The 27,747-nt window shown below is 47.0% G+C and overlaps 1 protein-coding gene across 1 annotated transcript in view; it reads left to right on the top strand.

Annotated features, from left to right (window-relative positions):
• Window positions 1–6,064: 6,064 nt before the first annotated feature.
• The window catches only part of MAN1C1 (mannosidase alpha class 1C member 1), a 128,307-nt gene continuing 106,624 nt past the window's right edge, over window positions 6,065–27,747 (top strand). The window contains exon 1 of the mRNA XM_037032966.1: window positions 6,065–7,678. Within this exon, the coding sequence (XP_036888861.1) occupies window positions 7,139–7,678 (540 nt within the window). The 5' untranslated portion in view covers window positions 6,065–7,138. The remainder of the gene's footprint in view (window positions 7,679–27,747) is intronic.

The raw sequence follows: 27,747 nt of genomic DNA, 5'->3' as shown, positions 1-27,747 counted from the left end.
CCTTAGATTCCACATCTGCAACATTCTCCATTAAGCTGGATCAGGGGTCCCCAACCCCAGGGCCACAGACCCTAATGGTCTGTGGCCAGTTAGGAACAGGGCACACAGCAGGAGGTGAGCAGTGGGTGCAAACAGAGCTTATTGGCTGAGCTCTGCCTCCTGCGGCCCTCCCTACCCCCACCCCCAGTCCATGGAGAAATCATCTTTCAGCAAACCTGTCCTTGGTGCCAAAAAGACTGGGGACCTCTGAGCTGGATGATCTAGATACTCTTGGAGAGGAGGGGCTTACCCGAGCCTGACTTCATAAACAGCACTATTATTATTGTTGTTGAGACAGGGATCATATCTTCTGAGACGGAAATCAGTGTGTAAACTATGTCCAATCTGCCACCCACGGGTTGCTCACGCCCAGGACAGCTACGAATGCGGCTCAACGCAAAATCGTAAATTTACTTAAGATCTTTTTTTTTTTGGCTCATCTGTTTTGTTAGTGTCTGTGTATTTAATGTGTGGCTCAAGGCAACTCTTTTTCCAGCGTGGCCCAGAGACGTCAAAAGGTTGGGCACCCCTGGTACAACCTGACTGAGGCAAGTACTCACAGGGACCATGGACAGAGTATATGAAATGGGAGCTTCCGTGGAAACTGAGCTACAAAGTTTCAGTTTGGGTTGCTTGCTTCCTTCAGTTAGGAGGAAATGAGGCAGAACTGATTCTTTTTGTCTTTGACAATATGGGTCACACTGTTTCCACCGCTCACTATGTACCAGACTCTGTGCTAAGACATTTACCTTTAGTCCCATAACACCCTATGTGGTGGGCACTGTGATTATCTCCATTTTGCAGATGAGGAAACTGGAACTTCAAGAGGTGAGCAATTTGCCCAAGGCCTCACTGATGGTAGGACATTGAGTCAAGACTCCAAACTGGTACTCTAACCGAGGGTCCTTGTTCTAATGACTCCGCTTTCCATTCTTCAGCATAATTTAATCCTTATGTCATCTTTATGAGTGTGTGACTATTGATCCCATTTGGTAGATGAGGAAATCGAGGCTCTGAGAGTTCAGACAAGTTGCCCAAGATCAACAGCCAACTTGTGGCAGAGACAGGATACAAACTCCGGCCCCTGTGACTTCGAAGCCTTGGCTTCCAGCTGGGGTTGCTCACCCTCCACGCCGCTGACATTTGGGGCTGGGCAATTCTTTGTGTTATGGGGGTGGGCTGTCTGTGCACTGTGAGGTGTTTAATGGCATTTTGACCACTATCTACTAGATGGCAGCGGCACTCCTCCCCAACTGTGACTGAGCCAAATGATCTCCAGACATCATTGCCAAATGTTCCCTGAGGGCAAAGTTGCTGCTGGTTGAGAATTCTTGTTCCTGGCTGACTGGGCCACCTCTGATGCAAGGCTGGGGACTCAGGGGAGAACGGAAAGGAAACTTTCATGATCTTTTAAGAGTCTAAGGGCAGGTGCTCTGGGCTCTGTAATCCAGAAATCGGTCCAGCTGTACAGAGAGGTATTGACTGCAACCTGCCAGCATGAGCCTAGGACAGCCGCAGGGCCTTTTATCTGGGGACTGACCTGACGTGCTCTCACCTGGCAGGCCCCCGTTCATCAGCGTCTCTCCTGCCGGGGGTTGGATTTATCTGGAGGCCATTAAGGAAGCTGCCTGATGATTATCTCTTGGCTCACTTGGCTTCATTTCTAGTCTTCTATTCTAAATGGGACTAATGACCATTTAAGATTCAGATTCCATACCAACTGGCCAGCACCTCCTCAGGCAGACAGGAAGCCCGCAGAGTTCACTGCTCCATTTCCAACAAATGCCGCTGCCCCCAGGCAAGTTAGAGACCAGGGAGTCATTGCAGATGTCTCCCTCCAACAACATCCAATTTTCAAGTCATCACCATGTCCTATCAATTTTGGATTCTAAATATGATTTGGATTCTGTGATCTATCCATCTTCACTCCTCCAGTCCAAGATACCACAGACTTGCAACATCCTGTGGCAGGTACCCATGCACTTCTGCCTTCTATTTTGTTTCACACTGTAGCTAGAGTAGCCTTTTTAAAATGTTAATATGAATCCACCCACCCACCGACCCCTGCACACACATTCCTACTCCTGCCCTAAATCATTCAGTGACATTTCCTCTTTCCTGTCATTCTCTCTACTGCAGATGTTCTGGCTTGTCTGTTCTCAAAAGCACCAAGGTCCTTCCCCACCCCCACCCTAGGGTCTTTGCATATGTGCTACCCTCAACCTCAGTGTTCTATCTCTCTTAGCTTAGGTAACTCCACGCATCCTTAGGGGAGTCTTCTCTGACCACTTCTCACCCAATCCAAGTCCAGGTCCAGATCTGGTGTTACATGTTGTTATAGCAGCGTTTCTTTCTCTTTCCTCTCTTATCTCAGCTTGCAAATTTATTTGGAGGTTGCTTATTTGTTTTAACTCCTCTTCCCCATGAAACTTAAAGCTCTGCAATGGAAACAAAGTGTCTATTTTTGCTCACCATTATCCCCGTAAAGCCTAGTGTATTGCCTGGAACATAGCTTTATGCATACTTGTTGAATGACTGAATGAGCTCGTACAATCCAACAAGCCTGTGGTGATTTCGCTTGAGGCGAGTGTGCTCTTTCCCCGCCCTGACCTCCTGCAGCACCTGCTCTCATGGCATTAAAAGAAGCAGAGCAATAGACTCAGAAAGACAGAAGGGGCTCTGGAGACGGACCAACTGGGTCCATAATCCCCCCTCTGCCACGTCTCCTCTATGTGACATCAGGCAAGTTCCTTAACATCCTTGTGTTTTAGTTTCCTCTTCTTTAAAATGTCAGCAATAATAGTACCTGCCTCATGGGGGGGGTTGTAAGGATCAGATAAATAAGATTCTATACCATGCTTTTATAAGGGCTTCACACATACTGACTGCCCCATTAACCTTAGTTATTATTAATATTATTAGCGGAAAAAGTGTAGATTCTGGGGTTAGATGAATCTGGTTTTCTCTTATAAGTTATTCCCTGTGTGTCTTTCGACAGGTCATGTCATGCTCAGGAAACTCAGTTTCTCCATCTGTTACATTGGGATCTCAAGGCCTACTTCAGAGAGGACCATTGTGAGGGTCAGATGGGATGAGAGTGAAGGACTTAGGCTAGGGCCCAGTGCCTGGGATTTCCTTCCTGATGGGCTGAATCGGTCCCTGTTGCCTTTTAGACAAGCAATTCATAGGCTTGAAACATAGGCTTCGTGTCTGTCTGCCTTATTTAGGGCTATTATGCCAGCCCCTCTGGAAATGGCACATAATAGATGTTCAATAAAGAGTCCTTCACTAAATAAATGAATGAATCAACAATGACAGGGACCATGCCTTGCTCATCACTGTGTCCTCCCAAGACTAGTGTGATACTTGGACTCTAATGTCCATAAATGCTTGTTGACAGAATAAATTGATTTTTAAAATAGCTTTCTTTTCTGTGCCCAATCCCTTTTGAGTTTCTGAATTAAACTGAGAAAGGTACTTGTTAACTGACTCTTAATCTCTCTGAGCCTTAGTATTCTTATCTGTAAGATGAAGTTATTAATAGCATCTACCTCATAAGATTGTCCTGAAAAATAAATGAACTGATAGGCTTGATACATAGAAAGTGTCAGTTCACTATTATTCCCCTTCCTGAGCCTCAGTTTCCTCACTTATGAAATGGGCATCCATTCATTCATTCATGACTCACCAAATATTGTGCCCACATGCAAGGCACCGTAGTTAGGAGCTAGGGTAGTGAGAGAGGTAAATGAGCCACGGTCCCTGCCATGAAGAACTCAGTATCTGCTGTGGGACACACATCGATGGTAGAAATCCAGTGAGAAAAGAACTGAGGATGTGTAAGGTCTGTGGAGTCCAGGAGTGTGGGAGCGGGATGGGCACCTCCAGAGTTTCAGTGAGCTTGCTGGGGAGATTGTAAAGGCTTGGGTACACCAACTCAGTGTAATCACCCAATGATATTGGTTGGAAATGGAGTTGCCTCCTCTGGGCTCTGGCTTTTGTAGCCTGAGTCTGTGGAAGGCGTATTAGTCCTGCTGCTGCCTTGCTTTTACCCTGGTCACCAGCATACCACAGATTGGTCCAGGTGTCACCATCACTGTGAGCATCCAGTTCAAATAAACAAGTCCTTCTGAGGCTCAGCCTTGCTTTCCACCCTTTCTCCTGGGTCCTACCTTCTCAAGGGACTGAACAGTGACTCCCCGACTCTTTCCATTTGGAACAATGTGAGGTGCCTGCAAAGAATGCTGGGTTCCTGCCTGGTTCTCCAGACACAGGCCTGCCGCTTTCAGAGGTGAGACCCAGTGAGAAGATGCTTAGGCAGTGGGGATCAGGAGAGGCCAGGCCAGGTGTCTGGGTTCCTGTATCCAAGTAGATCACATCCATGTCTCTGATGTGTCCAGGAAACTGACTCCTGCCCATCAAACTCATCCGAGACTGAAACATCTGAATTAGAACTTCTGGGGTTGGGAGGGGTTATCCAACCCAATGGCCAAATTATTTGCACCTGTTACCCAGACTAGCTTTTCATTTTCAACCGAAAGAGATTTATATGCCAAGGGTATTTAAATATCAGGGGAGGGTCTGCTGTCAGTGGCCTGGCCAGAGGTATAAGGATATCTGAGTCCCAAAAGCCCATCAGTAGCAGACCTCAGAGAAGAAGCAAGATTTACGAGGTGAGAGCTGCCTGGGCCGATTCTTCTGTCAGGAAAGTCCTCCCTGCAGTATTTTCTGTCTTGTCAACGCTGCATTTCATTTTAAATTGCAGCTGAAAGCAGATATTTTCCCTCTTGCCTATTACACCTCTTAATTTGTTTCTCCCTCTGCTGTTATTTGTCTCTATAAAAGGGTTTTGCATGAAAGACCCACACAGCACAATGTTGCTTTGCCCTGAGTTTTCCTTCCTAACAGGACGAAAAGACAGAGATACTTAAGTGCAAGGAGGAAAGAATGAGGGCCTTGAGGTCGAGACACACGAGTCTGGGCAGTGTGTACATGTGCACGTTTTGGAGCCTGTCTGTTGTGCATCTCTGGATATGTGAGTGCACATGCCAATATTTGAGCTGATGTGTATATGTCTATGCATGCTTTGGTATAATCACTTAGTGTCCACACCTAAATTAAGTGTATGCTTGTGTGCAAGTACACACCCACACACAATCTGTGAGTGCATATATATCTATGCAGAGGAACACAAAAGTGCGCATAAACACATGCAGGCACCTAGGAACCCATGCCACATGTGTGCGATCTTGTGTGCACACAGCCAGGGTCCTCTCCTTTCTTGCTCTCCTATCTTTGCAGTTAGCATCTCTCCATGCCCGACCCAGGGGTCCTGGCCCTGTTTTGGGCTGAGAGAAAAGGAAAACAGAGCAGTGGTCTGCGGGGGTCCACTCAAAACACTGCCTTAACCAGACCCAACCCCGGCCACAGCTCCCCGGCTTGGCTCCAGCCACCCCTGCCTCACAGCCTGCCACAACAGCACCACCGTGGCTCCTGCAGAAGCTCCGGAGACCCCTGGGCAGGCCCCCAGCACCCTGCCAATACTGGACTGACACTGAGGGGTGAGAGAGGTTACCTAATGATGACCAGAGCCCTCCAGTCTAGCCAGGTCTGCCGCCCCCGAGGGGCCAAGGAGAGGGATGAACGACCGGAGTGGCGCGGGCGGGGGCGGAAGGGGGGTTTCAGCCGCTTCCAGTCCAGCGAACCTGGATACTAACCAATTGGTTACTGCGGCCCAACAAGGATCCCTCCAAGACAGCCAATGACCTCGCTCCGCTCCCCACCCCGCCCTCGCCAACCCCCGCGCAGCTGGACCATTGGTGCTGATGGGATGGGGGGGAGTGTGCACCGTGCTGGCTATTTGAGGGAGGGGGCGTGGCTTGGAGTCCAGTTCCCTCTCTTCACCCTCGCAGAGGCCCCGCACTGCCTACCCACAGACGTGAGGCCATTGGCCTGGCTGCGGCGCCGCCGAGATGGACCGTGGGCGCGCAGTGGGCGTGGCCTGAGGGCGTGGCCCGGTGGGAGGCGGAGCCGCGGGCGCTGTCTCAGTGAAAGCCAGGCTGCGGCGGCGGCGCGGCTGAGGCGGCGGAGGCAGCGGAGACGGCGAGGTGGTTGTACGCGTGGGACGCAGGCTCAGCGGTGGCGGCGGTTCAGCCTGCAGCAGCACTGGCCCGTCTGGAGTGGCCGCTGTGAGGACGCCAACTGCAGCGGAAGAGCCGCAGCCGGGGCTACACGCTCCGCGGAGCCGGCGGTCGCCGGGAACAGGTGATCCCAGCGGGAACCCGGAGCCCTCCCGAGTTGGCAGGGCGAGAACCCGCACTCCCAGGTGCAGCTGCAGCCGCCCCGCTGTGGCTGGTCGCGGTCGGCCCCCGGCTCCAGACTCAGGCTCGGGCATCCCTGCGCTCACTAGGGCCCGCGAAGCCCTCTGCCCCGGCAGGCTCAGAAGTGTCCGCTCCCGCTGCCTGGTGCTCGCTCCGCGGAGGGACAAAGTTGTGGACGTGTCCACATAGCCGAGTCCTGGCGCTGTCGCGATCTGGCCGGGTCAACGCGCTCTCGGAGCGCCGCTGACACACCAGCCCCGCAACTGTCTTGCCTCCCCCGCTGGTCTGCTCCCTCTGGGAACGGCTTCTGAGGCTGAAACTTTGGGCCAAGGGGCTGAGGGCGGTTCGGCTCGTGGACGAGGCCTGTGGGCACCCCTCTGCGTCGACAGCCCCGGTACCGCGGACGGCATGTGACAGCCCCAGCAACGGCCGCAGCGCGGGAAGGCGCGGGCCCGGTGGGCTCCGGCCGCTGCGAGGAGGAGCTGCGCGGCCGGCCCTTGCGGGCCCGGGCCCTGAGCCGTGTCACCCAGCTGGCCCGGGCCCCGCCAAGGCCGCTGCGGTCCCGCCTCGGCTTGGGAAGACTCGCTCCAAACTCTGAAGGAAGTTCATCCTTTAGAGGCAGTACTAGACCCGCCGAAACTCTCAGAGACCCCCGCCGCCCCGGACGGCGCCCCTCGTCGACCTCCCTTAGCTCAGGCCCCTGCTGACAAGTGCCTAGACTCTGAGAGCCTCGGGGGCCTGGCTGGAGCTGACTGTCCCCGGTTCTGTTTCAAGCCAGGATGCTCATGAGGAAAGTGCCCGGCTTCGTCCCGGCCTCCCCGTGGGGGCTGCGTTTGCCGCAGAAGTTCCTTTTCCTTCTCTTCCTCTCTGGCCTCGCCACCCTGTGCTTCGGGGCCCTCTTCCTACTGCCCAACTCCTCTCGTCTCAAGCGCCTCTTCCTGGCGCCCCGGACCCAGCATCCCGGCCTGGAGGTAGTAGCCGATGTCCCCGGCCAACCCTCGGCCCGAGAGCAGGAGTCGCCTCCTAACCCTGCTCCTGCTGCGCCAGCCCCGGGCCAGGACCACCCCAGCAGCCAAGCCAGTACCCGCAGTAGGAAAGGGTGGCTGCGGCGTACTCACCCCACCAGGCCACGGGAGGAGGCCACGGAGCCCCGGAGCAGCGGTGTCGAGGCCCTCAGACCCCAGGAGGGGAGCATTCCATTTAGCTTTGACTTTAATGCGTTCAGGAGCCGCCTCCGCCACCCGGTCCTGGGGACTACAACTGATGAGAGTGAGGAGCCCCAGAGCCTAGTTCAAACCCAGCGGGAGAAAATCAAGGAGGTAAGGACTTCTCCCCCACCCCCAAAAGAAAAGAGCCTCTTGTGCTTCCATCACTTCCCCCGGCCCCAGTCAGTCCTGATCCCTGGTCTACTCTAGGCCCCCTGGGCACACGTACCCTCTTTTCTCCTCCCAAACTTCCCACCTTTATTCCTCCCTGCTCTCTTTCCCACCTCTGGGTTCCGTTAATGATCCCCACCCCTGAGAGGTGGTAGCTGAATCACAAGACCAACTCCCCCCCCCCCCACTGGTCTTTCTGTCCAGTCCCAGCCCAGGTGGGTGGGCTCCACTCCTTCCTTTTGTGTGGTTGCTAGTAAGAGTTTTGTGTAGTCTCTAATAAAGTTCTTCAACAGACACCCTATCTGCTTGCACCCGGCCAAGGACCATGTTCTTTCTCACTGTGTGTCCTTAAGTCCTGACTTCCCCCAAACCCCTGTAGGATCTGCTACCTGGAAACCCAGGATTTTGAGGGGTAGGGGCATTGTGTTTGGTGACCTACAAATCTTTTGTAGCCAATCTATGAACTAGAAGATTTTGTGATTCTTGTTAACTATTTCTATTGAGCTTTGGAACAGTTGCCCATAATTGCATGTGATGCAGGAAGAAATGATCAGTAAGGTGGTGGCAACGTTACAGAAGCTTCAAGGTTATTGGCTTACTGAAGCAGGTCTTGGACTTGGTCCCTGTAGGTATTGTATCAGGAGGAGTTTAGAAGGATCACTTTGAGTCTGAATCTTAGTCTCAGTTTAAGAAACATAGCCTTACCATGGCTCGAAACTGTCACCAAGCTGCCACTGGTACCTAAATATTCTGCCTGGGTGAGGTTTGTGCTCAGCAGTGCAGAGAGGCTGCAGTAACACCCCCAGGCCACGAGGGGGCTGTGGGCAAGCAGTGGGCTAGGGTCTTCTCCCTAGAAAGGAGAGATGCTCCCCCAACCCCCTACAGGGACCCAGGGAGAAAGGGCTGCTTCTCTCTGGACTTCTCAGTTTGCTGCAAAGGAGTCAGCAAGTTTGTTGTGATTTCCAGGGAGAGCAGGCAGTGAGGGTCAGGACCTGTCCTGCCAAGCAAGACCTACTCAGCCAGTGGAGAGCTCAGTTGTCCTCTCTCTGTCAGGCTATCCTCCCTCCCAACTCCCACCTTTCCTCCACTTCCTATTTTTTTAGCTTAAATTTTTTTATTGATTTTAGAGATAAGGAATTGGGGAGGGAAAGAGGAAGGGGAAGAGAGAGAGAGAGAGAGAAAGAGAGAGGATTTGTTGTTTCACTTATTTATGCGTTCATGGGTTGATTCCTGTATGTTTCCTGACCAGAGATCGAACCTGCAACCTTGGCATATCAGGATGATGCTTCAGCCAATTGAGCTGTCTGGCCAGGGTCTTCCCCCCACTTTTCGTCTCTGCAGTTACTCAGCCCGCTTGGAAACTGTTAACTAGCAATCACAGGACATTTGTGACTTCAAGATAGGAAGACAACATGAGGCCTTGTTTTGTGTCTGTGTGCTCACACTCACTCTCAAGTTCCAAATTCTTGTTGCCATCTCAAAGGTTAAATAAAGGCTGGAACTTGCAGTAACTAAGGAAAGGACATCTTTTTGGTTAAGAAACTGTTGAATACTCACCCAGGCCACCCACAGCTCTCTTTCACAAATCTCCCTTTCTGCCCATCAGACCTCTTCAGAGGGCAGCAACCCCCAGTGAAATCACATACGATCTGCATGGATGCAGTTTTTCATGGGGTGTCCAGGGCTGCCATACATTTTTCAAAAGGATCTCCAAAGGATTAAGAATTAACTACTGTGCTCTTCCAGAAGAGGTGCTTTCTGCATTTGTGTCTAGATATGTGACCCATTTCTGAAAGCCTGGGTTTGGGAGTCATGGCAGACTGGCTAGTGGGAACTTGGTTTTGCCCGTCTGTATGAAGATAGCCTCCTTTGCTGGCAGAGGCTGCGGGTGTGACTTGCTGCAGTGGCTGGAGGGCGGTGGAGACAATGCTCTGCAGGTGGCTGTGAAATAATGTGATGGACAGAGGTCCATGTTGGGTGCCGGGTATCTGGATTTTTCTCTCTGGCATCTCCGGGTGCCGCAGTAGTAGCTGGAGGCCTACTTGCATATACCTGGAGTGGACGTTCAGTGAACCCCCCTTACTATCTTGAAGACCTTAAGCTTCTCAGAATGGAGAGGTCTGGACTATATACACTATTATATTTTGAAGCCTATTGCCTCTTCGGGCTTCCTGAATTTGGACCCCGACCCCCTCACCCTCCCAAACAACCTGAATAATGTGGGGCAGAGTTTTTGGTTTATCCCTTAACCTAGAGTTACCTTCCCTGGTGTCCTACCTGCTGGGGAATGCATGTGGCTATTGCTGAAGAATGTCTTTATTTCCTCCTCATTTAAATTTCTATCTGTGCTGTGCCCAAGGGTGGATCATTTCAGAAAGGTGCTTGTTTTAATAAAAGGGACTGTTGCTTTCCTCTCTGGCTTGTTTATTTCCAGACATGGATTGATTAGACCCCAGGAGCAGAGGGGGAGCTGGCATCAGATAAAAAGGGCTCTGTTCTTATAAGATGAGGTTTTTAAAAGTGAAAGTAAACACCAAGAGAGAGTCCGAAAGGGTGATAAATGAGAGTGAGTGAAGACTGAACACCTAGGCTCTAGATCCACGAAGTATATTTATCAACATTCTAGTTTGAGGGACGGACGTGGGCGCTAGGTCTGTGCTGATAGGATGGGTTGGAGCTGCACAGTCTGGGTGTTGATGCGTCAGGAAGCAATCTGTCACTAGAGCCAACGATTGCCCCTCACTTCGCCGTGTTGGAACTTCAGGAGGCAATGTGGTAGAAAGGGGAGACCCGGAGAACAGGGTTCGACAGTTTAGCTCAACTGTCAAGCTGTCGGACTCAGGGAAAGTCACTTCCTCCCCTTCCTGGACCTCATTTTTCTTCTGTAAAAGGGGGTGAGGGAGGGGAGAATAGGCTGATCACATACACTCATGCTTCTGGACCTGGCCTCTGAGTAGATTGCCAGTCTGCTCAGGAACTTCTTAGCAGATGGGCTTTACCCGGCTGTGCATTCAACATGTCTTAGTTTCATGAAGTCAGGGACAGCAGTGTGTTACTGTTGATGGTATTCGTTGTTGCAACCTTAGCACCTAGCCAAGAATAGATATTTATGGAGTTAATTATCCCTATCACCCATATTGGGTTTTAGATGTGGGGTTGGACAGTGACAGATTCTCAGCTTGGGATCATGAAGAGTAAAGGGTTGGAGAAGATGGAAAATGGCTAACATTCTTCCCTTTCATATCTGATGGTAGTATAGGAAATTATTGTTAAAATTATTGTAGAGACCTTGGCCATAGGTGGGTTTCTGATGGATTTAAGTTGAACAGACTCTTTTCACTCGTGATAAGAATTGGGAGTATATGGCTTGTCAGGATTACATCCCAATGGAAGGGCCCAAACTCTCCTGGTTCCTACCAATGGTGGTTGGTTGCTGTTCTGGGGAACCTCAGTTGTTCCTTCCAGTGAAAGGAGCTTTTGTCAAAGGGGATTGGGACAGTGAGGACACAGCACTGGAGTGCAGCTAGTCCCCATGAAGAATGTGGGTTAAATTTCACCCTCATCCTATCCCCTCCGCCCTATACACCGCTGTATGTGGCAGTTCTACAACAAGAATCCAACCTGGCTTCAAGTCCTAGCCACACCATCAACTCCAACCTAAGGGGAAAATTCCTATTTATCACTGCACCTCAGTTTTCATGGTAAAACGAACAGACTGGCATTTAGGAGAGTCTTATCTCTCCCTTACTCCTACCTGTTTACTGTTTTCTTTATGGATCTGATCCACCCAAGACCTAGAATAGGGTATGACGCCTAGCCGGCTCAGAGACCTGAATGAGTGGCTACAGTCAAGATCTGTGAACTAGCAATTAAGGTTTCTGGTGGCAGAGGCTGGTCCTTCTTCCTAGGGTACCTAGTTCTGAGTCTTAAGAGCAGGGGCCCACAGCAAGGTTTGGGGGCTTAGCAGCTTCATGTCCCAAGAGTCTTTCAGAAGTTGAGGTAATTTCCCAAGTGCAAGTTTAACTTGAAGGGAGTAGGGAAGGGGCAGCCACGAGTACAATCTCTCAGGCCTGGATAACAGGGGTCCACAGGATGCCCGAGTGGCCCTGGAGTGCCCGCGATTTGGCTGGGAGTGCCCAGGCTCTTGACTTCTGTACCTGCTGCCTTAAGCCTCCAGGATATTGCTGGTGATGATATGTGGCTATGTCTGAGTAAGTCATCTTGGCAAATGCTCTTTGCTCCCCATTAATGGGCTGGTTCGTTAGTCATGTGTGGTTTCTCTGTATATCTGATTTATCGCTGCTCGTGCCAGGGCCAGGTAGGAAAATTAAAAGGCCTTGTGTTCTTTATAGCATGTGAATCTGAGCCTGTGAGATGTTCAAGATAATTAATATTAGCAACACCTTGGATTTAAATAGCTTTCCTTTGAAGAGCTCTGTTTAAGTTGCAAATCCATTGAATAACTTTTCCTCCTCATCCGTCAGTTTTACTCTTGTCCTGCTCTGTGGTACGTTAAAACAGATAGAAATACTGGCCTATATTAACTGGACAGGTCACTTGGGAGACCCTTACATTCTAAGCCCGGTCACGTACCTCATCCTTTTTCCTTAGAACTGAGTACTCAAAGGAAAGCTTAGAACTTGTCCCTGCCAGGTATACAACTTAACAACCGCAGGTTGGGTGGATCTCTACTTTTACTTTGAGTTGCACCATCACTTGGGAGAATTAAACACAGACATTCCAGGAGCAATTGCTTCTCGGGCTTCACATCCCTGACTATCTTTAATGTTTGGTCTAGAAACAAATAATACAATGACTTTTAAAAGTCAGATGCTTATTCCACATTGTAGTTAGCAGGGGGGTAAGAATATAGGTTCCCCTGTGGTTTTCAGAGTGACTGATTTATATCCAAGTGCAAGGAATGCCTTTTCTCTAGCTTTCCCCGAAGACCGATCCATTACTCCACCAAAAATAAATATTGTGATATATATCACGCATATGTTGCTCAAAGGGACTTACATCTTTTCTCTTATTGAAAAAAATAAATCAGGCTTGCAGATTGGAAAGCCGCGTGCAGGAGAGCTGTTTGGTCACCTGGATGGCCGCCCAGCTTTGTGGCACTGCCTTGGCCTGGGGCAGGTGCTGCTTCTGCAGCCAAGTGGAGTCTGTGGTAAGGGAGGCGGTGGGGACTTTGGGAAATCCTCTCCCTACCTGGCTTTTGTGGGCCCGGTCAGGAAAGCCTTAGCCAGGAAATGACTGACCAGATTCAGAAGAGCAGTTGCCTCAGGTGAATTCATGGGCATTTAATATATTTCTCTAAAGCAGGGCCTATGCACAGAGCTGGGATGGATGTCATGAACCAAGGGTTATTGTTATTGTTCCAGTTCTGTACACCTGTAGTCCAAAATAAAAACCAGACTCTTTCAGACAATAATCCCTGGCTCTTGGTTTCCCATTACCCTGGGGCCAAGTCCTTATGTATAAGTGTTTGCATAGTTTGGGGAAGAGAAACAGTAGACTTTCTTAGCTCTGTATTATCATGGCAGGTCATGGTAAGAAACAAACTGGAGACTCGGAGAATTTTGAGGACCCCAGGACCTGAGTCCCTTTCCTCTTCCCCCTTTGCCTTCACTCAGCTCTGGGGGCTAGTTAACAGCTGCAGCACCATTTTGGTTCTTTAAATGCAGAAACCACTGTAAGCCACACCTGTTCATTGGTTTCTCCATTCCTGGAAAGAACAGAAGCCAGAGGCCACGGAGACCAAAGCTACAGGCCGTGGCCTCAGTGTGGTGGCCTAGCTGTAGGTGTTTCTTCCCCCGTGAGAAAGCTGTTTTCTAAGATTTGGGTTGAGAACTCCCCAAACTCAGCAAGTCAGCTGGTCAGAACAGCTTGTACTCTAAGGGGGTCTGAGTATTCTCTTGACTCTGAATTTTCATTAATTGGAGACCAGGGCAATTTTCTATTTCAGTGCAGTGCCATTAGTGGTAACTTTTACAGAAGAAACTTTTTTTGGCATGCTGATTAGTGTCCTACTTAATAGAAAAGCAATATTTGTGCTCTTATCTGGCACGCTCTGGGAGCCCGCTCCTCCACGGGTGAGCCTTCTAGGCAAACAGTTTTCACGACACAGCAGCCATTCCCGGTGACAGATTTGCTCCCCCCTTTCCACCTCTGCCGTGACTTGGTGGTCACCATCAGCTCAGCAGTGTTCTGTAGGGCCTGGTAAGGTGTGTAGATGTGACTGTCCTCTCCAACACCTGTCCCTTGTGTTCTTATATTTTGTTTTTCTTCGTGACAACCCCGTGATACAGGACACCATCTACTTATTTAAATATAAATGTAATTTCTGTATGTAGCAAAATGCACAGATCCTAAATATATAGTGTGCTAAATTTTAGTAAATACAGAAAGCTGCTCCCTTATCATATAAACCCCTCCCTTATCAAGATGTGGGACACTTCCATCATCTCAGAAAGCCCTCTCTGGTCCTTCCCAGTCAGTCCCCCATCGTCCACCCCCAACCACTGCTTTGGTTTGTCACCGGAGACTAGTTTTGTCTGTTCTAAAACTCCATGTAGATGGAATAGTACATTATGTATCTTTTTGTGCAAGACTTCTTTCATCCATGTTGCATTAATACTTCATTCCTTTTTGTTGTTGAGGGGTATTCCGATATATAAACCAACCACAGTTTGTTTGTCCCTTTACCTGTTTTTGGACTTTTTAGTTGTTTCCAATTTTGGCTATTATGGATAAGCCTCTTTTGTGTAAATATTTATGTTTATAATAAACTGGAATAGTTTTTCCAAGTAGTTAGGCCATTTTATACTCCTACCAGCTGGTGAGGGTTTTGCGTCTTCAGCAACACTTGGTATTGTCCACCTTTTTAAGTTTAGCTGTTCTTGTCATGTGCAGTGATATTTCATTGTGATTTTAATTTTTGTTTTCCTGTTAACTGTTGATACTGAACATCTATTCATGTATTTATTTGCCATTTATGTATCTTCCTTTTAAGTATCTATTAAAATATTCTGCCATTTTTGTTAAAAATGGGCTCTTAATTATCTTACTGAATTCTAGAAGTTCTTTACGTATTCTAGATATAAGTTATATATATATATATTTGTATATATATAAATATATATATTTGCTCCCATTCTATGGTTATCTTTCCATTTTCTTAATGATGTCATTCAGAGAGCAGAGGTTTTACAGGTTTTTTAAAAATTTTTAAATTTATTTTTAGAGATGGGAAGGGAGGGAGAAAGAGAGGGAGAGAAACATCAATGTGTGGTTGCCTCTCACATGACCCCCACTGGGGACCTGGCCTGCAACCCAGGCATGTGCCTTGACTGGGAATCGAACCAACAATTCTTTGGTTTGCAGGTTGGCACTCAATCCGCTGAGCCACACCAGCCAGGGCTATAAATGATATTCTTTAAATTTTTATTTTTCAATTGTTTGTTGCTAGTATGTAGAAATACCATGGATGTTTTTGTATTTTGACTTTGCATCATGTGACTTTACTGAATTGGTTTATTAATTTTTGTATATGTTTCAGGATCTTTTATGCATATAATCATGTTGTGGATAAGTCGAAATAGTTGTATGACTGGCTTTGACAAAGCATTATGTTGGCCTCATTAGGTGAACTGAAAAGTGTTCTCTCTTCTGGAAAAGTTGTGGAACTCCAATATTACCTCTTTTTTAAATGTTTCATAGAATTCACCACCAAGGCCCTGTAGGCCTAGCAGATTCGTGTGTGTATATGTGTGTGTGGTTTTAAATTATTAGTTCAATTATTTTAACAAATATAAGGCTATTGGAACTTCTGTTTTTTGTGTCAGTTTTATCAATTTTACTTTCAAGAAATTTACCTGTTTTATCAAAGTTGTGGAATTTACTGAGATACCATTGTTTTTACAATTCTTAGTTTCCTTTTAATGTTTGCAGGATCTGTAGTGTTCCCATTTCATTCTCAATATTGGTAACTGGTTTTTCTGTTTTATTCTTCTTCTTTTTTTAAAATTATTTATTTATTATCTTTAGAGGGGAAGGGAAGGAGAGAAGGAGAGAAATATCAATGTATGGTTGCCTCTCGTGAGTCCCCCGCTGGGAACTGGCCTGCAACCCAGGCATGTGCCCTGACTGGGAATCCAACCTCGATCATGTGGTTCGCAGGCCCACACTCAATCCACTGAGCTACACCAGCCAGGGCTCTGTTTTATTCTTAAAAATTGTTTAGTTAATAGTTTATCAGTTTTACTGATCTTTTCTAAGAATCAACTTCTGATTTATTTTAAGTCATTTTTACATTTTATTGATTTTTAACTCTTTATTTCCCTCCTTCTGCTTACTTTGGGCTTATTTTATTCTATTTTTCTAATTTCTTTATCTAATCTGACAATCTGCCTTGGTCCACTTACCCTCTTCTGAGCTTTATTGTGTTGCTGCTATATATTTTACTTCTGCATGTTTTACTTTTTTAAACATATTTTCTTGATTATGCTATTACAGTTGTCCCATTTCCTCCACTTCATTCTCCTTTACCCTGCACACCCCTCCCACCTACATTCCTCCCTTCATTCCCCTCCACCCTGCACACCCCCTCTCACCTATATCCCCCCACTTCATGTCCATGTGTTATAAGTTCTTTAGCTTCTTTATTTTCCATACTATTCTTGCCCTCCCCCTGTCTATTTTCCACCTACTGTCTATGCTACTTATTCTCTGTGTGTATCTTTTCCCCCTCTCTCCTCCTCCCACTCCCCTGTTGCTAACCCTCCATGTGATCTCCATTTCTGTGGTTCTGTTCCTGTTCTAGTTGTTTGCTTGATTTGCTTTTGTTTTAGGCGTGGTTGTTAATATCTGTGAGTTTGCTGTCTTTTTACTGTTCATGTTTTTTATCTTCTTTTTCTTAGATAAGTCCCTTTAACATTTCATATAATAAGGGCTTGGTAATGAGGAACTCCTTGAACTTGACCTTATCTGAGAAGCACTTTATCTGCTCTTCCATTCTAAATGAAAGCTTTGCTGGATAGAGCAATCTTGGATGTAGGTCTTTGGATTTCATGACTTGGAATACTTCTTTCCAGCTCCTTCTTGACTGTAAGGTCTCTTTTGAGAAATCAGCTAACAGTCTGATGGGAACTCCTTTGTAGGTGACTGTCCTCTTATCTCTTGCTGCTTCTAGGATTCTCTCCTTCATTTTGGTCTTGGCTAATGTAATTATGATGTGCCTTGGTGTGTTCCTCCTTGGGTCCACCTTCTTTGGGACTCTCTGAGCTTCCTGGATTTCCTGGAGGTCTATTTCCTTTGCCAGATTGGGGAAGTTCTCCTTCATTATTTATTCAAATAAGTTTTCTACTTGTTGTTCTTCCTCTTCCCCTTCTGGTACCCCTATAATTCGGATGTTGGAACATTTAAAGGTGTCCTGGAGGTTCCTAAGCCTCTCCTCAATTTTTTAAATTCTTGTTTCTTCCTTCTTTTCTGTTTGGTTGTTTCTTCCTTCTGGTCCACTCCATTGATTTGAGTCCTAGTTTTCTTCCCATCATTATTGGTTCCCTGTGCATTTCCCTTCATTTCACTTAGTGTAGCCTTCATTTGTTCATCTAATTTACAACCAAAATCAACCAATTCTGTGAACATCCTGATCACCAGTGCTTTGAACTGATAGCCATCTGATAGGTTGGCTATCTCTTGGTCACTTAGATGTGTTTATTGGCTCTGGGGCTTTAATCTGTTTCTTTGTTTGACCCCCCCCATTTTGGGGGGATCTGGTTGCACCTGTCACGTATGAGGGGCAGAGCCTTAGGTGTTCACCAGGGCGGGGCAACCCACCCCACTGGGTTGTGACGCTGTGTGTGGGGGCAGGATCAGGGAGGGAACATTGGTGTTTGCTCCACTTTATCTCCTGATTTCAGTCCCTTCTGCCTCTTCCTACAAGCAAATTGGGCCCTTCTGGTGCTGGTTCCCAGGTGGGTGGGCTTGTGTACATTCTAGGACCCTGTGGGTCTCTCTAACAAACTCTCTGGTGGGGCTGGGAGTCTCTCCCGGCACCTCAACCCCCGCAAGTGTTTTAAATCATTGCTTTTAGGTTTTATTTCCCGGCCCTGGAACCCTGGGTTGTGTGGTCTGTCTTGCTGCCTGTTTTGCCCTGGTTTATCTGCATGTGAATGTGTGATCCTGGTCAGCCAGCCGCCTTGTGCCCTCACTGGGTCTGCCCGTTGCCACCCTGCGCCTGGGATCTGCCAACCACTGCCTGTAGGCCTGGGTCGTCCGGCAGCCACTGCTTATTCCTGCTGCGACCCTTCTCCACCTGCCACAGACTCCTCCCCTCTTACTGGTCTGGATGAATGGTTGTCAGGCTTCTGTACAGTTCAATTTTCTGTCAGTCCTGGGGTTTTTTTCCCTAAATTTTTGTTGTCTTTAATTTTGGTTGTGCGAGGAGGCAAAGTATGTCTACCTATGCTTCCATCTTGGCCGGAAGTCTCTATATATGTTTTAAACTTTGTAATACATTGATATTATTTTTCTTTAAATATTAATTTTCTTAAAGAAATTAATAAATTAGATTCTTATTATTTACCCACGTATTTACCATGTGTAATATTCTTCATTCCTCTTCATCCCTCCTTGTGTGTCTGAGTTTCAGTGTGTTATAATTTTCCTTTCAGCCTGAAAAACTGAAATGTTTCTAGTAATGTAGTTGTGCTGGTAACCAGTTCTTGCAAGAACTTGCTTTGTTTATCTGAAAAAGCCTCTATTTTTCCTTAATTTTAAAGGATATTTTTGCTAGATATAGAATTTTAAGTTGACTTTTTTCCCTTCTTTACATAAAATACCCATTGTTTCATAACTTGAATTATTTCTGAGAAGAGATTAGAATATATTCCCTTCTATATATTTCGCCCCTTTCTTTTAATGCTACTAAGATTTTCTGTTTATCTTTAGTTTTCAGTAATTCGACTATGATGTGCCTAGATGTGGATATCATTGTTTATCCTTCTTGGGGTTTGTTGAGCTTCTTGGGTTAATATTTTTTTCATCAAGGTCAGAGACATTTTGCCCATATTGCTTTAATATTTTTTATCACAATCTATCTTTTTCTTTTAGAGCTCCAGTTACAAATAAGTTAGATTCCTTGATATTTTCCTTGAGGTCACTAAGTCTCTCCATTTTTTTTTTCAGTTTTTCTCTCTGTGCTTTGGTATGGCTAATTTATATTAACCCACCTTCAAGTTCACTGAACTTTTCTTCTGTAATGACCAATATGTTATTAAGCTCACCTAGTGAATTTTTTTTAGTAATTTTTTCCTTTACTTCTAGAATGTTAACTAGGACCTTTTCTTTGCTGTCTTTGTTTTTCCAACATTTTCTATCTATGCACTCATTGTTTTCATATTTTCCTTTAAATTCTAAGGGACATACATATAAAATAGCTTTTCAAAAAGCCTTTGCTATTTCTGATATCTTCGTCATCATTGGGTCTGTCCCTATTGGCCATTTATTTCCAATTATGGCTTACATTTTCTTACATTTGTCTACTCATTTCTAAAATTTTGTGGCAAACATTGTGAATACTACTTTTTTGAGATTCTAGACTTGTCTGCTTTTAAGCCGTTTTTCTTCCCCTTACTGTTAGACTGTCAGCTGTCACTGCTTTTAGCTGTCAGGATATCTGCCTCTTTCTGCTTTATTCTCTACTCGTCCTATTTTGCTATTTTGCAACCTGCAGTTAGCTAGGAAACCATTCAATGTAGCTTATTATCATTATATGTAAAGTACAAATATACAGACTTTGAGTAGCTCTCTAAAGACTCCTGAATCAAATGCACAGACTTTATGTACACATTTTACTGTAGTTTAGATAGTTAAGATTCGTATTCATTTTTGGTAATTGATAATGGATGCATGAAATAGAATTTGTGTTGCAAGCATACCCTGAATAGAGACAACAGTTCTCAAAAGGGATCCTAATTTCTGGTTGATGTCATCTTTAAGTTATTTGCGCATTTTCTGATTTTCTGCTTTTAGATGTTAGGAGAAATATTAGTTGGTATTTGTAATGTTCCAGCAACTTCCATTAGTGTGACTTTCATCTTAGGATTTTTTAACATGTCCAGTATTTTCTCTGACTCCTTGCCTTAAGTCTAATTATGATATTTTAAAATTTGCTTTGTAAATCCCCACATTTAAAAAAAGGAGAGAAAGAACTGTTTGTATAGGCCAAATAGCTGAAGTACTGATCAGAAGGCTGCTAAATGTACATTCCAAGGTGCATCTGGCAGATCTGATCTCTTATTTCCCCTGATTCAGAAAAGTTCAGAAAAAATAAACGTAGTTATCTTATTGAAAAGATACTTTAATTACATTTGTTTCATTGGGGTATGTGTGGGTTGAATAGCAGTTATGTTCCTTATTTAAGACCCTTCTCCCCATTTTCACTCCTACAATGAGCTTCTCAGAGGTTAACCCTACACTGTGCCAAGTAAGTGATGATCTCCCAGGAAGACATTCTGGCCCCTTTCTGTTTTTCTTGACTTGTGTTCTTGACCTAAATCCACAAATCCTCCTCCTTCCCAACTCCTTCAGAAGACACCCTCCATGTCTGTCCATGTCATGCCTTACAGAGTTATGGCATAGTCTTGGTTTCTAGTTCTAAGAACCATGGGAAAAGAAAACTTTAGCTTTTGCTTTCAAGAAAAGGACCTTTTAGAGAACAGCCTGTCAAATACAACCAATTTTGCTACTAGAATATAAAGAAACCCTCTATAAGAAATGCTTGTATTTTGACAGAAAAATAGAAGCTTGGTCTAGAGACTTCTAGCAGTTTCAGATGCAGACCTCCCTGGTTGTACATAACGTAGGGGGTGGAGACTTCACACGGATGTCTCTCGAAGGTGATCTTGTATAAATAGCCTCCTGATGTCTGATTATCGATCTTTGAGTAGCAAAGAGTGACCCCAGAGTGGTGTCGGTCCAGATGGGACCGAGGGAGACAAGCAGCGCTAGACTTCTTGTGATTAGGCACTGGATGAGATTAAAGCGTAATAAGATTTTCGGTGCTCTAAAGTAAAGTGCTCTTAAAATTGGCTCCAGTGGGAGTAGAACTCCAGTTTGTCAGCCCTGGAATTTGAAGTCTTCTTACGTGTTAGGAAATGGTCTCTGACTCTCCGGCCTCTATACTTCCCCTTGTCTTTTATGTCCTGAGGGAGAATGTCCAGGGGTCTGCTTTGGAGGGAGTCAGGGCTGGTGTCCACCCGCTCCTGGACAGGTCAGATCAGTAATTCTTCCTGTGCGTGGTGTTCGTAGCAGAGCCCCAGCTTCCCACTAAGACTTTAGCTGGTCCCCACGATAGCCGGTGGCTTACAGGGCGTGCACTACAATTCCATTGTATAGTGGAGAGAAGGAAGACCTGAAAAGGAAATGACCGGCTTCAGGCCCTGCCAGTCGACATTGTGATGCACTGACTTAAACCTCTTCTCCTCACCCTGAGGTTGACACTCTTTCTATTACATCATCTGAAAGTTGACGTGTGATAATTAGAGGAAGGGTTCCCTTTGGGGTAGAATAGAGCAGAAATTGTCATAGTCTTGGTAGGTATTCAAAAGAACATGGTCTCATTAATCTTTAGAACAGGGATTTTAACCTTTATTGCAATTTGGAACCCCAGGAGATCTTTGTAAATACTGACGCCCAGTTCCTCCCCCAGAGAGTCTGGTTTAATTGGTCTGGGGTAAGGCCTAATCATCACTGGGAGTTTTAAAAACGTCTCAGGCGGTTCTAACGTGCACCAGGCTTTAGAACTAATCTCTGGCAGTTCTGTCTTTACCCGAGCCACATCTCCGTGCTGGCTAGATTCCCTTTTACTCACATGTGGGAGAGGTCGGAAACTTTCTATATTTATTTAGACCTCAACCAGGATTAGGGAAGGAAAAAAGAGCTGGGGAAAAGGCTCAGTTAACACCAAGTTTTCTGGAGTTAAGAGAATATGCTCTTAACATGATCAAGAAAAGCCATGAATTTATTAAAACTGTAAGAAACAAAATATGGAAAACACCAACTGTTGAGCCTCAGTTACACACTGCAGGTTATGAGCTCAAGGAACTGCAGAAAAATCTATGGCTGTAAGAAATCTTATAGCGTCACACTGTCATATGGCTGAATCACTTCCCGCCACATACAGATGTATAGAGGGAGAGAGACATTGGTTAGCTGCATACATATTTGCCTGTCCCACCTAAATCTCTTTGGGGGAAGCTGGTGGGACATAAACCTCTCAAATGAAAATAGTTGCTTGCCCAGAAGTAGATTTCCCAAAAGGCCATCACCCTCCCTCCTGCAGCTGCCCTGCCACTTTCCTGCTAACAGAGCAGCCTTTTCACATCGCTACTTGGGCCTTAAAATTGAATAACAGATGCTCAGGAAAAAAGAGATATTGAAGAAGTGGAAGAGTCAAACCCAGTCCCAGGTGTTCAGATTCACAGCCATAGTGTCTGCAATTTCATATCATCTCTACCTTGCCAGGAGCTGCATGTGACTTAACCTGAGAATCGCTGTCCTGGGTTGATCAGATCAAATCTATGCAGGCCATTTCTGGGGAAAGCTGCAGGAGGTGAGAATGCACAATATATTAGTGTGAGTGTCCTCCCCACAGCTTAGTGGCAGCCCTCTCGAGAGCAGTTTCCATGCAAAAAACTTTGAATTCTCCACTGGTGCCAAGTTGCAGTCTTTCTTCAATCTGTCCCAACTAATTCTAGCAAATTCTTTGGCTGATGTGGACTATAGAACAAGTCCATTCTATGCTAAACTTAGTTCATTCTGGCTTCAAGGGGGTGGACTTTAACATAGGAGCACTAATGGAGAGTCAGACTTAAGAGAAGAATTTCCTTTCTGTTGTTAAATCTCATATGAAGTCGTGCTTACTCAGAGGCCTCTGGCTGCAGGAAGCAGTGACGAAGATGGAGCCTGGCAGATGGCTGTAGCTGTGGCTTCCTGGAGGCCTGTGTGGGGAGATGATTGTTGGTATATTGGTTTTCATTTATGTATTGGTCTTATTTTCATCTTCCCAAGGTACCCAGATGCTATAGTGATAGATTGGTTGGAAACGAGTCATTTGTCAGGGTTCCGTGGGGGGATGTGGGTTTCCTTCCCATGTGCAGTGGAGTCTAAAATGTTTAATTAGATGCTGAGGCATTTCTGCAAGGGTCCATTTCTGCCAGTTCTCCCAGGTGGACTCCAGTCCTTGGGTTGAAGAGGGTGTGGGGCTTTTCTGGGCCCAACCTTCTCTCCCCTTATTTTTGTCTTGATATAATCCTCAGTCCTACCTCCTGTTAGCTGCTGGTTTCCCTCCTCACGCTCCCCCCACCCCCCACGCTATCATTTTTGTTCTAGGAAATGCCTCGTGTGACTGCCAAAATTTGTAGAGCTGATTCGTGTTGGAAATCGAGTTGTCAAACAGGTTCAAACCAGACTTTATGAAATAATGTAGTTGAACTGATAGTAGTGAGAGGAATATTAACAACCAGTTGCTTATCTGTCTCGTTTGAGTTCAACTTTTCCAGAGAACTTACGTTGTTCTGACTGCGTGCCAGACAGCACTCTAGAGGCTGAGGAGGCAAAGATGAGGCTTCTGCCCTCAACGAGTACGACGTCGGGTTAGGATGTGACAGACAGGACACAGTGTATAATGTGTACGTGGTTGTAAAACTGTGAAGGTGCCAAAATAAAGGAGTGAACAACGGGCTGGGAAGTCGTGTCAGCTTGGTGTGAGCTCGGGGGAAAAGACGGCATTTCGGGCGAATGCAGAGAGTTCTGCAGCAGCGGGCTTGCAAAAAAAAGCAAGGAGCTCTGTGTGCTGGGTCTAGGGAGAGACCCAGGGGTGGGTGTGGGAGGTGGGGTTTGGGATGGTGGAGGTTTCCACCTGGGGTAGATGGAGACATCAGCAATTGGAGATAAGGAGAAATCTAGGGAAGGGGAGAACCGTTGAATTCTAGACATGAGAAAAAATGATACACTTGTGAAATCGAGGTGGTTAAAAGGTGGGTTTGGGACTGGTGTGGGTGCTGGCACAGCAGATGCAGATGTACAAGTCGTCGTATGGTGTGCCCAGGGTTGCAGGCTTGAACACAAAGCTATTTGAGGAAAACCTGGGCTGCAAGGCACAGGGGTCAGAACCTTCGGAAGTATCAGTGTTTTAAAGAGAAAACAGAGATTTGGGGATGAGGTAGAGTCAGGTGGTGGAGGGACCAAGAGAGCTGTGTCCACTCTCCCTTTTCCTTTCACCAGCTGGTCTTTCACAACCGGTCACCCCCAGAGCCTGGTGAGTAGTTCTCAGCCTCATGTAAGCTTTGCACCCAGTGCCTCTCCTGAGGGGCCTGCCCTTAGTTTGTCTTCCTCCCCACCTGCTCCCAGAAGGCTGTCTTCCCTTGTTACAGATTCCTTAGCCTTCCTTCCCTGCTGGCATCGGGGATAGAGAGTCTCCCCTTTGTTTCCTGATGGGCTATCAGGACTCACCCGCAGACCTCTGTTAAGAAGAGCTGGTTGCTCTGAGCTGTCTGCTCTTCGCCTTCTGACTGAGAGCCAAGGAGCCAGCCTGGGGATGCTACGTGACTTCCTCTGGCCTGGTGCTGAGTGAGCCCAGCCTCGTAGCTTGCTTACCCCTTGTCCCAGCAGACACGCAGAGCCACTCCCCCAGCCCCTTTCTGGAAATGGGAAGTGTGCATCCCTGGCCTGGCCACTCACTTAACAGTCACAGGCCAGCTCTTTCTCCGTGAAAGAGGAGGCCACGTGCAGCGGGAGAAGTAGGGTTTAATCTTCACTGCTGTCAAGGAAAGGAAGAAACTGTGGAGTGGTGAAGGTGCATCGTGTCTTTTCCCAGTGACCACAGCAGCAGGCAGTGGCTGAGTAGATGCCACCATGTTCTTCTCAGCTTGTGGCTGGAACCCTCTGTTCCAATGGGCAGATTCTCTTGAAACCAAGCCCCTGACCTTCAAAGGAAGCATCATTTGGCAGAGTCCCTGCTAAAACTGCCATCTAAGGAGTGTGTCTAAGTGATTTCCTCACCCTGGCCACCCTCCCAAATTTTTTCTTGTTGGCTGAGCCCGCACCTCAGAAGCCACTGCCTCCTGGCCCCACTCTGGGAGCAGAAGTAGACTCCTCAGCTGGGCTGCATGTCTAGAAGAAATCCCGAAAGCTCTGGTCCAAAGCGGCCCCTGCCGAGCCCGAGTCATTCTGACTTTTCCTGTAGTGGCTTGAGCATCCCGAAGTCTTAATATTAAGTCTACTCGTCCCCCAAGTAACAGGTGAAGCAAGGCCAGTGCCAGTCAGTTCTGACTGATTGTCAAAGAGCCAAAAAGAGTGTAGTGCTTTTCTCCCCATGGTCACCGTGTTTCCAACAGTAGCCTGGGTGGGCTTGCTCAGCCTCCCCGGAGAGGTGCTGAAAGCGAAAATGAGTTCCTGTTCCTTCACCCATGCCCATCCTCACCCAGTTTTTCTTCTGTTGGCAGAAGACTCTGTTGCGGTCCCCAGCTGGGTTGGAAAGTGTCTGACTGTCTGACTCTGTCTGTACACACGTGCTGGCCCCTGTGGGCCTGAACTTCCTGTCCTCAGCACTCCCTCTCCAGGGCTCTGGAAGCTCCAACACCTCACGTAAGCTGAGGCTGGAGAGGCTGCTGTCTGACATGACAACCCTTTAAAAACAATGTGGGTAAAATATACATAACAAAATTTATCATTCTAACCACTTAAAGTGTACATTTCAGTGGCAATAAGTATATTTATGGTGATATGCAACCATCACCATTCCCTGGTTCCAAAACTTTTCTCGTACTCCCAACGGAAACCCTGTACCCACTCCCATCCCCCCAACCCCCAGCAACCACTCTCTGCTTTCTGTCTCTGTGGATTTTCCTGTTCTGAATTCTTTACATCTGTAAATGGAATCATATATATGTGGCCTTATGACACTCTCAAGGTTCATCCATGACGTAGAATGTGTCCATTTCTTTTCTTTTATTTTTACTTATTTATTTTAAAGCTTTTATTTATTTATTTTTTAGAGAGGGGGAAAGGAAGGAGAAAGAGAGCTAGAGAAACATCAATGTGTGGTTGCTCTCGTGTGCCCCCAACCAGGGACCAGGCCCACAACCCAGGCATGTGCCCTGACTGGGAATCGAACTGGCAACCCCTTGGTTTGCAGACCGGCATTCAATCCATTGAGTCACACCAGCCAGGGCAGTTTCATTTCTTTTTATGCCCAAATAATATTCCATTGTATGTATATATCACATTTTGTTTCTCCATTCATCTGTTGATGGACATTTGGGATATTTCTACTTTTTGGCTGTTATGAGTAGTACTGCTATGAACATTTATGTATATTTTTAAAAAATCCTCACCCAAGGATATATTTATTGATTTTTAGAAAGTGAGAAAGAGAAAGAGAGAGAAAGAGAAACATTGATGTGAAAGAGAAACATCAATCAGTCACCTCTTGTACGTGCCCCAACAGGGATCAAACCCACAAACTTTTGGTGTGCAGGACAGTGTTCCAACCAACTGAGCCACTTGGCCAGGGCTCGTGTATCCTTTTTCGGGTGGACATATGTTTCCATATCCTTTGGTATATACCTAGGAGTGGAATTGCTGGGTCACATGGTAATCCTGTGTTTAACTTCTTGAGGAACTGCCCAAATTCCACAGTGGCTGTACCATCTTACATTCTCCCCAGCAGTATCAAGGGTGGTGGTGACCTTTGGAACCAAGTATGCCAGCCAAAATAGTTATCTGGGGTGGACCTCAGTGTGGGGTAGCACCAGGAATGAGCAGGGAGGGACCCAGGGCCTGGGGACCTCTCGCTGAGTTCGTAAGCACAGCGGGGCAGTCCCGGGCCCAGCCCACAGGGGAGGGTGAACCTCCCCAGTTTTGTGGGAGTGTGTGAAGTGTAGGGCAGCTGACTTGAGTAGTGGAAGGGTCACGTGGTGGGCTTTGGAGGGCTGACCCAGGTGGTGTCCATGGGCGTGAGGAGTTGGGCCCTGACTCTGGCATAGTGGCAGTGTGGCCTCCCCCTAGGGAAGACTGGTTACCAGTAGAAAGAGGAGGCTGTTGGGCAGCGGGGGGAAAGGAGCGCTGTGATGGAGGGTGAGGGTGCTTCCCTAGGCTCCAGTACGGAGTTGCCATATCTCACCCCAAAGCAATGCCTGTCTCCTGCGGCTGAGGCAGCTGATCGCCCCCTCCCGGGGTTAGGTTCTGAATGAAGCAGGTGAGGTGAAACCCAAGCATGTGTGGTCAGACTATCTCATTGCCAGTACCCAGGCCTGTGGAGGCTCAGAAGGCCAAATTTAGCTTCTTGTGTTTGCTTTTCAGAGGGGGCTTATCTTTTCCTAGAGCAGTAGAAACCCAGGTCTTATTTAAGTGGGGAAAGGGTCGTAGGGAGAATAAAGAGACTGGGCGGCAGAGAGGTAGCAGTGGTTATGTGTGAGTTAAGTGTATACATAATGGGACACCCTGCTCCGTCCTTCTGCCTGTTGTACACTGACTGGCCTGGGTAGGTGTGGGGGCAGGGAGGACCAGAAAGGTTGACCTCAGAGGCTCTGGAGTGTGGCACGTGCTGCAGGGATATCCCCTCACCCCTTGTACCAGTCCCTGGGGAGACCTGGAACCAGGCCACCATAAACCCACAGCAGGGCTGAGGGGGGTCCCTTCACCATAACCCACCTCTGGGAGCCCAGCCTGCATCTGGCAGAGGCCTCCTCTGGGGTGCGTGGGCCAAGTCAGTGTTCATAAACAAAGTTAATAGTTTAACAACATTACAATTTAATAGTGATGCTTGTACATTCGCTGCCTCCTTAGAGCATCTGGTAATCAGGAAGCATATTCCCAGTTTACGACGGAGACTCAGAAAACGGGTGGATTTCGAAGTTCCGTGATTAGGAAGAGACGGAACTAGGACATCCCCCTGGGCCTGCTGGCTCCAGACTCAGCGTCCTTTCCGTTGTGTTCTCCCTCCC

This window comes from Sturnira hondurensis, unplaced genomic scaffold, assembly GCF_014824575.4.
Source record: "Sturnira hondurensis isolate 20B ecotype Veracruz unplaced genomic scaffold, ASM1482457v3 Scaffold0021555, whole genome shotgun sequence".
NCBI classification, from domain to species: domain Eukaryota; kingdom Metazoa; phylum Chordata; class Mammalia; order Chiroptera; family Phyllostomidae; genus Sturnira; species Sturnira hondurensis.
Note: the sequence above shows the minus strand (reverse complement) of the source record. Positions and strands in the feature narration are given on the sequence as shown.